This window comes from Phascolarctos cinereus, unplaced genomic scaffold (genome assembly GCF_003287225.1).
Source record: "Phascolarctos cinereus isolate Bilbo 61053 unplaced genomic scaffold, phaCin_HiC Scaffold_726;HRSCAF=1367, whole genome shotgun sequence".
NCBI lineage: Eukaryota > Metazoa > Chordata > Mammalia > Diprotodontia > Phascolarctidae > Phascolarctos > Phascolarctos cinereus.
Genome location: NW_027556098.1, coordinates 311,487,929 through 311,501,521, shown reverse-complemented (window position 1 = coordinate 311,501,521; position 13,593 = coordinate 311,487,929). Strand labels below are relative to the sequence as shown.

General features: G+C 47.5%; 1 protein-coding gene across 10 annotated transcripts in view; it reads right to left on the bottom strand.

The window, feature by feature from the left end:
• CEP164 (centrosomal protein 164) overlaps window positions 1-13,593 on the bottom strand; it is an 87,644-nt gene that overhangs the window by 14,661 nt on the left and 59,390 nt on the right. For all 10 annotated transcript variants that reach the window (XM_078156870.1, XM_020989671.2, XM_020989672.2 and 7 more), the window contains 13 exons: window positions 12,106-12,183; window positions 9,147-9,278; window positions 8,546-8,668; window positions 7,184-7,327; window positions 6,674-6,757; window positions 6,461-6,529; window positions 5,917-6,092; window positions 5,081-5,210; window positions 4,615-4,682; window positions 3,823-4,030; window positions 2,689-2,796; window positions 1,170-1,284; window positions 278-643 (listed from right to left, as the gene is read on the bottom strand). In XM_078156870.1, coding sequence (XP_078012996.1) covers window positions 278-643; window positions 1,170-1,284; window positions 2,689-2,796; window positions 3,823-4,030; window positions 4,615-4,682; window positions 5,081-5,210; window positions 5,917-6,092; window positions 6,461-6,529; window positions 6,674-6,757; window positions 7,184-7,327; window positions 8,546-8,668; window positions 9,147-9,278; window positions 12,106-12,183 — 1,801 coding nt within the window. The remainder of the gene's footprint in view (window positions 1-277; window positions 644-1,169; window positions 1,285-2,688; window positions 2,797-3,822; window positions 4,031-4,614; window positions 4,683-5,080; window positions 5,211-5,916; window positions 6,093-6,460; window positions 6,530-6,673; window positions 6,758-7,183; window positions 7,328-8,545; window positions 8,669-9,146; window positions 9,279-12,105; window positions 12,184-13,593) is intronic.

The window sequence follows — 13,593 nt, the reverse complement described above, 5'->3', positions numbered from 1 at the left end:
TTAGAGATGGTATAGATGACCTCCCAGCTCAAATATCCAGTGGGAACGTTCCATCAGGTCATCTTCCAGGCAAACTACCCATGAAGTCCTACAGCTTCCCAAAATTTCCATTTCCCAGATTCATTTCATTTTGAGACCAACATGATCTCTTTCACCAAAAGGCCCACGGACTGCCTATATGAGCCAGGGAACTATTCAATGAAGAAGATACAATCAATAGGGGTGAGGTAGGGAGAATCAGCTGGAGACTGGGAACAGGGCCCTGGGAGAAACTAACCTGGGAAATATTTGTGCCACTTCTCCACCAGAAAGTTGTCCACTGACTGAGCAACTGAAGAGGTGAGCCCAGAGCTTACTCCAGGGTCCCAGGCCCACTGAGTAGGAAGAGGGATACCAGTGGAGGGAGCCAAAGGGGTAGGTGCCGAAACTCTGGTCATGGAAGGGTGAGAGGAGATGGGAGTGGTCTTGCAGGGCATGGAAGGCATCTGGACTTGTGTTGAAGTTAAGATAGGGGACGGCTGGATGTTGAGGGTGCCCAAGACGCTCAGGACTCCATTGAGCTCATTGGTGATTCTCTGTAAAGAGCTGCTCAGGTACCGGATCTTGTTGAGCTGGAGGAAAGGCATGGTCGACACCGGATCCCCTAAAAGAAAAGATGTTGGTGGTAAAGGAGGAATTCAGGGACCACCCCCAAATCACCTAGTGTTTCGAGCTTCTCATGATGGCCTCCTGTCTGTGGAAGAAGGCAGAGATGAACAGGAGTTGTTTTTCAGCTTTTGACCTGGTGGGAATCTCAAAGTCCATCCAGAGAGAAAACCCTCCAAGCTCAGTCACACTTGTGACTGGATGGAGCCCACGACTCTAGGACAGATGCCGATGCTCCAGATGCCAGGATGAGGTAAAAGTGGAGAGGTCAGACAAGGTGAAAGCTGTTTCTGCCTATTGGATGGCAAGAACCAACAGAGGAGAAATTCTAAAAGCTGGGAACCGGACAGGAAAGACTTCAACCAGGAAGCAAATCTCGGTGACTCACAGAAACCTCAGTACTGCTGAGGGCTGGACAGTGGCAACTCAACCTTCCTTCCCTCGAGTCTTCATAAATGCTGCTAGATACTTTGACTTTTCCTCCACCCTTGTCACCACCCCATTCCCAGCCAAACACCACTCACCATGGGGCAGAGGAGAGGTCTCAGGGCTTGCACTCCTGCTGTCTTCAAAATCACTAACATCAAATGTTACCATCTTCCTATAAGAAACTCCTCTCAGTGTGTCCTCATCTGAAAGCTAGTTGGAGAAGGAGGCAGTTAGGACCTGTCTTTCTTATGGACCCAATGCCTCCTGCCCACATAACCAGTGGGGTCTGAGGACACCACTTTATTGCTCTAAGGGCAACAAGAGACCTGAAAAGACAATTCTACTGGGACACCTATGGGAAGGGTAGCCAACATGGGATCAGTTGCTCTCTTAAGTGAAAGGACCTGACCCCAGTATCTGTGTACCTGTGGATAAGATTTGAAAAATCTTCACCGATCCTTCCCCTGCCCTCAAACCCTCTGACTCCTTCCCAGGTATACAAACCGTTACTCATATGTTACTGTCTTGCTGAAGACACTAAGCCTTCACCATAGCTAACACACACAACTTAACCCAAAACAAATAACTACAAGGCCACAGAAAGCAGAATTCTCTGGCAGTGAAAATATTTGCATTTATAACAATAGTATATAATATTAGCTAGCCTCTTTATAGTGCTTTAAGGTTTGCAAAGTGCTTTCCATAAGCTAACTCATTTGATCCTCTTAACAACCTTATGTGGTAGGTGCTATCATTATCCTCAATTCATAGATGGGGAAACCAAGGCACAGAGAGGTTAAGTGTCTTGCCCAGGGTCATACAGTTAGTAAGTATCTGAGGCAGAATTCAAACTCAAGTCTTTCTGACTCCAAGTCCTGTCCTCTATCCACTGCACCATCCCAGGTAGCTACCTAGCTCACCTACCACTAATCCTGGCTATACCTGATTCCCACCCTTCACCCAGAAGATGGCCTGCCTCTTCCCCTGGAAGCTCCTTTTCCCTGGTTCTTACCTAAACCCTCAGGGCTATCTAGCCACTGGCAGGTCAGCAAAGTAGCAGGGGTTTAGACCAGCACAGCTGTGTGCACAGAGCACCTTTCCAAAGACCCTATGGATGGCAGTTATTATCTCTTTGTGATGACATGGTTGACAGGAAGGTCCGAATGGGGGGTGGGGGGGGAGGATTGCTGTGTGCTCAGAATCACTAAGCAGGTACAGCTGGGCCCATAAGTACACTCAGCCTCAAAAGCCATATCTGAGACCACCATTATCTCCTAAAAATCATGGAACCTTAGGGAGCCATCTAATCCAATCCCCTTGTTTTACAAATGGGGAAACTGAAGTCAAGAGAGGCCACATAAACTCCCTGAGGTCCCAGAGCTAGCAAGTATGGAAGCTGGGAATCTAATTCTGCTCCTCTGACTCCAGATCCAGGCATGATGCCTCCGTTCACCTATCTCAAAACCCAGCCCAGGTATTCCCATGCCATCTCTCCAAATCCTGCACCCCTAGACCCCACTACCCCAAGGCAGAAGATACGACCCACGTCATCTGAGCAAGAGGAAGATGCATTCACAGAGCTTCTACCCTGAGCATGAACCTGACGGCCTGTACCTCTTCCCGAAGAGAATTTTCCAGCTGACTCAGCTTCTCCTCTTTTTTCTTCAGTAGAACTTGGCCCTTGCGCATGGCTGACTTCATCTCATCCAAGTTCTTCGTCTCCTGCAGTCAGGTTAAAAAGAAGGGAGAGAGAATCAGACTGGCAACGGGGTGCTGAGCAGTGCAGCTGGCCGGGAGAAACAGTGTCAGTGAAGGGAGGGAGCAGATGGGTAGCGGGAAGAGGTGGCAGTGTTCATTAGCCTGACAGTAAGCAGCCCACGGGATGCCAGCCTTTCTGTCAATGCCAAGTGCTCAGCCCAAATTTGGTCAGCCACAGGGTTCCTTCCCCACCTTTCTAACCCACACTGTATCACAAGCTATTGGTTTTAAGCAAACTGTAGCATCAGCCTTCTGATTGAGAACGGAAATATCCCAAAGGGGTCTGCATTGCCAGCAACATCAAAATGGTCTGACCAATCGGGCTAAGTCTGTGACTTCTACTGAAAAGTATTCTTTGTAAGAAAGGGCCTCAGAATCAACTTATGCTAAAGGCTGTTATAATAATAATACTAATAATAGTAAGTGCTAGCATTTACATAGCACTTTAAGGTTTGCAAAGAGCTGTAACATGTTATTTTATTTGATCTTCGCAACAATCCTGTGAGGTAGGTGTTATTATTATCCCATTTTAGAGGTAAGGAAGTTTGAGGCAGATAGAAGTTAAGTGACTTGTTCAGGGTCACACAGCTAATACATCTCTGAGACGGGATTTGAACTTGGGTCTTCCCAACTCCAAATCCAGCACTGTTAGCCACTAAGCCCCCCTAGCTGCCTCAGTTATGTTCAAAGCCATACACTAGTATCAACATGATATCTTTCTTAAAGACTTAAAGATTTTTTGAAGATGCACTGACAATGTTACCATGCTTTGGAAGCCTGCTTTAGCTTGCCTAATCTCTTGATCCTCACCCAAAACCATTGTCCTAGAATCTAGAAGGATCATCTCAGGGAAAATACTCCTGACCCAGTGTTCAGAGGGGCCCCAAGATTCTTCTCACCCCTTCCTTTGGATCTTGAGAGCCTCTTGTCCCACCCTACAGATGGAAGGATCTCTGCTTTCCTTCCCACCTTACCCTTAGGCCTTTTTACCTCTTCTATGTTCTTTCGGATATCTTCTAGGTTATGGGAATTAGACAAGTCTTCAGATGTCACCTGGGCAGTGGCTACATCATGGCGCCACTGCTGCTGGACAGCTTTTAGAGCTGTCTGGCGCTTCCTCATAGAGCGTGTCTGCTGGACCAGGAATTCCTTGGCACTGCGAAGCGACACGCCCTCAGAGGAGAGATAATGGCGGATACTGTGGGAAGACAGGCCAGGATGAGTGAGAGTCAGAGATGAAAGGCTCTCATGCAAATTCCCAATGCCCTTCAGGTCCATAAGATTCTCTTGGTACAAGGTCACTGAGAGGAGCTCCTGCAGATGCGGCCTCGGGGACTGATGACAGCTTACAGAGAATCACTAGGGAGAAGGGCTAGGTCCACCAGGGTGGCCACATGGGGCCTCATGGCTGCAGGTTCCCCATCCCTGCCGCTAGGACCTACATAGCACGTCATTAAGCACTAGATAACTACGATGTGCAGGGTACTGCCATTAGGGGTCATCAATCCTTCCTTCCTGACCTTATATGGAGCAAGCCCCCAGGCTACTGGGCAGAAACCCAAGCTCTCCCTTACATAGCTGGTCTCCGAACTCCTGGCATGCCAACGATGAAAACATGGACAGCTCTGCAGCTTTCCAGTAAACTTCCTTGGTCCTCTTCTGAGAGCCCACCCCTATCCCCAGCCTTGCTAGTGATAAACTTCCTTTGAGGTGATTCCTTCCACGACTATTTATTAAGTACCTACTACATACAGAGCATAAAAGGATGCCCCCAATATTTACTTATCCAACCGGGGAGTGCTTTCCTCATTGTTCTGGGAGCTGGTGGCAGGGAGCTCCTTATCGAGGGTCTAAGAGGGAAAGAGCAGAAAGGATCAATAGCAGGAGAGTAAGGCACCACATCACCAATCTGGAGACAGAAATGGTCCTGACACCCCCCTAGCACCTACTTTGCCAAATCTCCTGCAGAATCTCGACCTGTTTGGGAGTAGCTAAGTCAAGAAAATGCCTAGCCAGATTAGACAGTCACTACCAAATGGCAAAATCCCTTGACTTGAGAACTGGGGAAAAGTCAGGCAGGTATGATGGTACAGGTACCAGAGGGTCTGAGAAAAACACAATGACGGTCACAGACCAGGCAGAAGCTCAGCGATCTAAAGGCTACAAAGCCGAGCCACAGTCCCTCCAAATGCACTCTCCAGACCTAAGCAAAGCTCTTCATCCTTCTCCAAAGCAGGCCTCGGCTCACCATCCCAACAGACTTCCTCAGGTCTTCCAGGTGAAGCTCCCCTTCACGACGTGGAGAAGTGGCAACAGTCTCCTCAACAGCCAGCTCATTCAAAACATCCTGCTTCCTCTGGGCCTCAGCCTCCAAGTCACTGTAACAGACGGTAAGGGAGACATAGTCATGTTACCAACAGGCTGATAACACGTTCATCTGTCCCCACATCATTCAGCAAACACTTGACTGCCACACCGAACACAACACACTTATCATGATAAAGTCTTGTCCCTAGGTCACACCTGTAGTCCATAAGCCCTGAGTTGGAAGTGGGAGCTGGGGCATTCCAGACTCATTTCTGGAGACAGCTAGGTGGTGCAGCAGATAAAGCACTGGGACTGGAGTCAAGAAGACTTGAATTCTAATCTGGCCTAAGAGCTTTGTGAACCCCTGGGCAAGTCACTTTATTAGCCTCAGTTTCCTCATCTTTGAAATGGGGATAATAATAGCACCTATCTCTCAAATGAGACAATCGTTGTAAAGCACTTCTTACAGTGCCTGGAACATAGTAGGTGCTATATAAATATTTATTCCCTATTCCCTTCCCTCATTTCTTTCCCAGGGCTCCTGAGTGAAGACTGGGGAATCCTACACACCACCACCCCAACACACTCCTTGGGAAACAAGAGCAGTAATTGTCCTATCAGTTTGAATACCTCACTGCCCCCATGGACCCAAGAGGCCAGCAGTCAGAGTCTACATAACCTTGTTTCATTTCCATGCTAATGGCACACAAGCAAGATGTCGCAACCAACGGCTGGCTGTGCCCACCTAGCCAGGCTAGGGCATCCCAGAGCTCCCACCTGATCCGTCTCTGCAGCCTCTGACTGCGGGCCTGAAGCACTTCCACCTGGGACTCCAGCTCAGCCTTCCGTGATCGCAGCTCCTCGAGGGTCTGGCGCAGCTGCCGCGTGGACTCCACCAGGTGGGCTTGCTCCTTCCTCGCTTCCTCTAGCTGCTGGTGGGTGGATGTGGCTTCCTGAAGGCACAAGGAAAGTTGAACCTTCTAGAGGCCAAAGTAGAGAAAAGGCAGAGGAGAACTGGGGAAAAGTCACACTCCTAGAAGGCAGGATGCAGGAAAGTACGATAGGAGAGGGGAAAGAGCAAAAAGGAGACATGTTTTTCTGCTGCTTCTAAGTCAGAGTGGTCCCACAGGGCTTGTTCCCTTCCCCACCACAGCCATGACCACCTAGTGTCCATCCCATATGGAAAGTCATTTCCATTTTGGTGTCTAATCCCAGTGTTCTGGACTGGACCAGAAAGAATGAGGGAGGGAGAGAAATAGAGAGAAGAGGAAAAGGAGGAAAAAGAGGAAAGGAGAGAGACTAAAGATGGAGTAACACAGACCTCTCTCTCCAGGGCAATCTGCTTCTCTACATCTAGAAGCTGCTGCTTCTTCTTTCTGATGGTGTCCTCCTGTGATGGGATTAAAGGGACGACAGGGACTCTGGCCTCCGCTGCCTCTCAGGGCTTCCCAAATTAGGAAGGGCAGGGCCAGAACCAAGGCACACTGGGAATACTGACCTGCACCCCGTGCTCTCCCCTCCACAAGGTGCTCACCTGCAGGTCCAGCTGGGTCAGTCTGGCCTGAATCTCTTTAGTTCTGCTTTCCAGTTCTGCTTCTAGATCCCGGAACTTCCTTTCCTATACAGAAGGTCAGATGGAAATAAAGATGCCAGGGACATAAGGAGTGAGGCGAAGCTCGGGGGTGGGTAATTAGGATATTGGAGTTCCCGACCTTACCTGATGGCCCCTCCTCCCACTCATCTCCCTTCTACTATGCTCCCAAAGAGCATCACACCCTATTTCCAACGGGGTAGAAGAGAAGCAAAACCTCTGCCTCCAGGCCTCTACACGTACGGGGAGAGCAGGGCTGAGTATTCTGAAACCACTTGACAGAAAAGCTCCTGGCCCCAAAGTAGACAGAGCAGGCTCAGAACCAATTCCTCTAGATACAATTCTGCCGTTACCTTCAATCAGGCAAGTGCCAATAACTCTCCAGCTCTGCACTGCAATGTGAGAGGATGTTTCCTCTGCCCCCGAGTCTCCAGAGTGGGTCCCCTCACTCACCTGCTCTCGGTGCTTGAGCTGGATTTCACTGAGCTGCCTTTCCAGGTCCCGCCGCATGGTCTCCAGCTCCCGATCATGGGCCCGCCTCACACGCTCCATCTCATTTGCCAAGTTTGTCCGAAGATCTGTTCGCTGCTTCCTCTCCTACCAGAGGAAAGAAGGGGTCAGGCTAGGTGAATTGTCACAGTATCATAATAGACATATATAGAGAGATGGACCACAGTATTTCCCCCCAACCTTGGACAAATACGTTCAATGATACAGTAAATACCATTGAAGCCAACCCTTACAGAAGAAAAGGGTAAGGTCAAAGAGGAAGAATCTAAATTCCCCAGTCTATTCCCCACCTCTACTCCCACACATGCATACTTCCCCCCATCACACACACACACACACACACACACACACACACACACACACATGTGTGTACATGCACATGCAGATGCACATGCAGATGCACACGCATGCATGCACATGTACACAGCATGTGTACATGTGCATACATACACACACACCTTGGATGCCCATAACCTTCTACTGCCTTCATTTTCAAACAGACAAGGACTTGAGGAAGGAACAATTCTCTTTCACTTCACCCTCAATAACTTCATGCCCATTCCTTCCCCCCACTACCACTCTCAGCATGAGGGGCAGGTTCCTCCAGGCCATAACTCAATGACAGAATCAAATGGTCTAGAACTTGAATGAACACTGCAGACCACTTAAAATAGCACAAGTGGCCATCTGGCCTCTACTTCAAGACTCCCACTGAAGTGTGTGCTCCCCACTACCTTGAGGAAGCCCATCCCAGACAGATCAGTCAGTCAGTCAGTTGATACGCATATATTAAGTGCTTACTACACGCTAAACACTGTGCTAAGCATTCGAAATACAGATAGAAGCAAGCAAAGAGCTCCAGTTCTAATGGGGGAGATGACGTGTGAACAACTAGGTAGATAAAAGATCATCTCAGAGGGGAAGGTGGCAGACCTGGAAAGGCCTCCAGCAGAAGGTGAGATCTGAGATGAGTCCTGAAGGAAGCCAGGGGGAGTGAGAGGCAAGTGAGCGGCAAGAGAGCACTGGAGGTAGAAGGCCAGTACAATGGCCAAAGGCGGGAGATGGAGGAGCCCATGAGGGACAGGAGGTGGGCCAGGGCAGCTGCATCACAGAGTGCATGCAAGCGTATGGGCAGAGTTCCAGAACCACCACCTATACACCAAGAGCTCAGCAAACATTCCTTATCCTCTCACATGTTCTTTCTCTAGCTACCAACTGTCTGGGTGATTCTCAAATAGTTAATCCCAGATCCCTGCCCACTCAAGGCCATGCAACCTGCACAAGGGGACGCAGCAGGCAGGTTACCTCCTCGTCATACTGCCCCCTGGTCTCTGCCAGCACTTGCTGGTGCTCCTCCTTCATTTTGTCCATCCTCCGCTCGTGGTCCTTCTCCACGTCCTCCCTCTTCTCTCTCAGGAGGTCGCTGAGCTGCAGTGTAGCAGAAAGGCTAAAGCGGGCAGTACTGGGCATGGTCAGAGGCCCAGGTAAACACACACAACAGAGATGCTGCCAACACACCCCTTCTGCAGGCCAGGGGTGTTTCCACAGTGGAAGGGGGCAGCGAGCCTATGAGACTCAGCTTAAAAACTGATCCATGTATCTAAACCCACCTTTGACAGGATGAGCACATCAAGGGGCCATCCTAGCCTAAGTCTCACCCTACAAACCTTCCACCTTGCTACTTCCTACTACAGAACATGGAAGGGAGACCCTCGGGATAGTGTCTGGGGAACCCAGGGAAGCTTCATGCAAATGTGAGAAAAATGAGCCATAAGAAGTATGAAGCAGAGTGGGGGCCTTATGGGTCCACATGAACCAGGGTGCTCTCTGCCACACACTCACCACCTCTCAGGACAGACAGCTGGAGGGACCTGCCACACCACTCCCTCCCCAGAGCAGTATTCACCTCTCTTTCATACTCCGTCACTCGGCAAGCTTTCTGCTGGATTCTCTGTTCTGCCTGAGCCAGCTCTTCCTGCAGCTGCGCTGTCTCCTTCCGATGGGCCTCCTCTATCTGCTTTTTCAGGCCAGCAATGACCTGCGGAAGGATTGAATCGTGCTAAGGAAGCAGGAAGGAGCAGAGGACAGGGCAGCATAGGAAAAAGATGCTGGATTTGGTGCCAAAGAAACTCAGTTCAAACCCCAGCCCTTCAACTTGCTATCTGTGTGACCCGGGACAAGTTAATTAAGCTCTACAGTCTCAGTCTCCTCATCTGTAAAATGAGGCCTCTAAAGTCCCTTCCAGCCCTAAATTGATGACGCTATGAGAAGACTCTGGCTCTACCTTCAGGAAGGGCACATCTCATAAACATTTATCAAGCTCCCGTCAAGCAACTGTCATTTACCAAGTGCCTACTACATGCCCAGCACTGAACTAGGCGCTGGAGAGGTGAACACAGAATGAATCAGTCCTTGCCCTCAAGATAAATGTGAGGGAGGTGGCAGGCACTATGGGGAGAGTGCAGTACTTGCAATCATGGAGAGCTGGATTCAAATCCTGCCTCAGACACGCCCTAGCTTGTAAACCTCAGCAAGTCATTTAACTTCTATCAGCTCCAGTTTTCCCAGCGGTAAAACAGGGATGATAATAGCACCTACCTCACACAAAGGTTGTTGTGAAGACTAAGTAAGATGTGGAAAGAGCTTTGCAAACCTTGGAAAGTTATACAAATATCTGCTGTTATGAAGGAACTGACTTCTATCAGAGGAAGACGACAAATATATAAATAAGTGTAAAATTAAAAAATCTATTTTGCCCAACAGGAGAGCAGAAGGGGAAGGTGATAAGAGAAGGGGAAAGTAGGTGGTGATACGAGGGAAGGTCGATTAGGGGAGGAGGGTGGTCAGAAGCAAAACACTTTTGAGGAAGGACAGGGTGAAAGGAGAAAGAAAAGAGAATAAACGGGAAAGGGAGAATAGGATGGAGGGAAATACAGTTAGCAACAGTAGCTGTGAAAAAAATTTTGAAGCAAGTTTCTCTAATAAAGGCCTCATTTCTCAAACATATAGAGAGCTGAGTCAAATTTATAAAAATAAGAGCCATTCTCCAAGGGATGGATGATCAATTTTACGGACAGTTTTCAGATGAAGTGAGCAAAGCTATCTATCGCCATATGAAAAAATATTCTGACTCACTATTGATAGGAGAAACGCAAATTAAAATAATTCTGAGGTGCTACCTCATACTTATTAGATTGGCTAATAGGACAGAAAAGGTAAATGACAAATGTTGGAGGGAATGGGGGAAAGATGAGACTTTAATGCTCTGTTGGTGGAGTTGTGAACTGATTCAACCATTCTGTAGAGCAATTTGGAACTATGCCCAAAGGGTTATAAAACCATCATACTCTTTGACCTAACAATACCACTACTAGGTCTGTATTCCCAAAGAGATAAAAAAACAAAAAGAAAAAGGACCTATATTTCAAAAAAAATTTAGCAGCTCATTTCTGTGGGCAAAGAATTAGAAATTGAGAGGATGCCCATCAACTGGGGAATGGCTGAACAAGTTGTGGTATGTGATTATGATGGAATATTATTATACTACAAGAAACGATGAGCAGGATGCTCTCAGAAAAACCTGAAAAGACTTGTATGGGCTGATGCAAAGTGAAATGTACTGTGTACAAAGTAACGGCAATATTGTAAGAGGGTCAGCCATGAATGACTTAGCTATTATTCTCAGCAATACAACAATCCAATACAGCTCTGAAGGACTTATGATGAAAAATGCTACCCATCCCCAGACAAAAAACTGATGGTATCTGAATACAGACTGAAGCACACTTTTTTTTAAACTTTATTTTCCTTGAGGTTTTTTTTGGTCTGTGTTTTCTTTTGCCACATGACTGGTATGGAAGTGTTTTGCATGACTGCACATGTATAGCCAATATTGGATTGCTTGCCTTCTCAATGAGGGGCGTTGGGGATGGAGGAAGGGAGAGAATTTGGAACTCAAAGTTTTAAAAATGAATGTTAAAAATTGTTTTTACATGTAATTGGGGAAAAATTTTTTAAAAACCTTTTTTAAAAAGTATAAAATAAATACAATAAATAGATGCCTACCACGCACTTACATTCCATGGGCAGATGACAACACTGGAGGGGGCACTAACAAGTTGGAGGCTCAGGGGAGCAGGAAAGGTTTCATATAAGAGGTGGCGCCTGAATGGAGGGAGCCCTTAAGGAAGCTAAGGATGCTAAAAGGAGAGGGCAGTGAGAGCATACATTCCAGGCCCTCTCTGAAAGGACAGAGAAGGGTAGATGGAAAACCAAGTCCAAAGAAGAAAATCGGTTTGGCTGGAGCACAGCGTGTGTAAAGGGCTGTGATATGAACTAGGTCTAGAAAGGCCAGACTGTGGGGAGTTTTAAATGCTGGGCTGGAGAGACTGTGTTTGATCCTGGAGGAGACCATCAGAGAACCTCAGGAGATTTTTAAGCAGATCGATTACATGGTCAGACTTGTGGCTTTGGAAGTTTATTTTGGGAACCATACGGAGGACAGAATGGAAAGGAGAAAAAATAGCAGCAGGAAAAACAATTAAGAAAGAGACAGACCTATTGTAAATAGTCCAGTCCACCGAGGTCGTGGCAGTGAGAGGGGAGAGAGAGGGAGGAGTGCATCGTAAGAGATGCGGGGGGCTAGAACCAACATAACCTGACAACTGATCGAATATGGGAGTCCAGGCTCTGTAGGGACACCCAGGAGAAATGGGGTTGGACACTGAGCGGGGACCTCATTTGCCAACTTAAGTTGTGACCAGTGTCCAATGGCACTACAGTTGACTCTTGGGAAGCAAGATCCCTGGCCTCCATCCACCTCTAAGCTAGTGCACTGGGAGGGCAGTCACAAGGAACAGTCTCACCTCACGGTGTTTCTCCTCAGCTGAGGCTCGAAGCCTCTCCAGGTTACCTGCGTGCTCCTTTTCCAGAGCTGCCACAGCCTGGTGAGGGGGAAAGCAACAAAGAACAATAAGAGAGTACAGGTACGGTGGGTTCTTGACTACACTCTGCCAAAGAGAGAGAACCATACTAGAAAACCACTTCTCATTACCTGATGGCATATTAGAAAAAGCCCTGGAGTTGGAGTCAGAAGACCCTGGATTTGAGTTCCAGCTCTTACAATAATTTAACTGTATGATCATGGACAAAATACTTAACCCCATGAGCCTCAGTTTCCTCATCCATAAAATGGGATTAATACTACTTTTTACTACTATCTCATAGGATTATAGTAAAGATCAAATAAGATAATATACATTCAAGTGCTTTATAAATTATTAAATGGTACATAATAGTAATAAACTTATGGCCTAAAGAATCACATGTGGTTCTTTGTTTCTCTGAAATTACTCCTCCAGTTTCTATGATTTACAATCAAGTAAGCATCCAAAAAGCCAGTGACTCATCTTCTCTTGGTTGTGGGCAGGATTCTAGCCAAACTGATCTCTCTCTTGAGTTTAAACAAATTTATGAAAAAAAAAAGTCACTGACTTTCCTAAGGTCCCCAGCTCCAAATCTCCCAAGAGCTACAAAGCTTTGGGTATTGCTGCCATTTAGAGCTCATTTCCCTTTATCCAATGGCCAAAGTCCCTGGGAAAACCTCTGTAAAGGTTCATAGAGCTTGCCATTTTGGAGGGAAGGAAAGAAGGGTGGCTTGGACCCTGTGATTTCATTAGTACTGGGAATTCCAGATAAGGATAGCTCCTCTCCCAAAATAGGCCATCACCTGCTCAGCATCAGATTCTCTTAGAGTTGCCTAGAACATTAAGTGATTTGGCCAGGTCACACAGCCAGTATGGGCCAAACTTCCAGCCTTCTATTTGCTCTAACACCCATTTGAGGGGAATATTAGCTGGATAAGGGAGGAGGGAAGAGACAACAGTGTGCCAAGAAGGCTCTCACGAATGTGAGGTCATCTCACCTACCCCCTGGGATGAGGGTAGGGAAGATTCTCCCAAGAGACTCTGCTCCAGTTACAGGTGGATGGGGCTTGAAGCAATCATAGGATCATTGTGGGATGAGGACATTTCTCCCTAAACCCTGATTTGCCACCACTGAGGAGGGCATGCCTGTGGCTATTGTCACAAGACCAGTTCCCATCTTCTGAGGGAAGAACTCTCAAGCTGCTTCTAAGTCCATCTCTCCCAAAGGTCACCTTCAGATCAGACAGATCCATTCTGAGTTTCTGGGGTTGAATGGGTCCATGTCACCCCTTTCCAGTTACATTCACTCTCTATTCTGTTCCAACCTCTAAAGACGAGTGGGTAATTTTCCTCCTTGCCTCGACCTGGACCCTAGGCCTCATCCCTGTTTTCTTCCTCAAAGAGTAAACCAACGGAAGTTCCATTTTA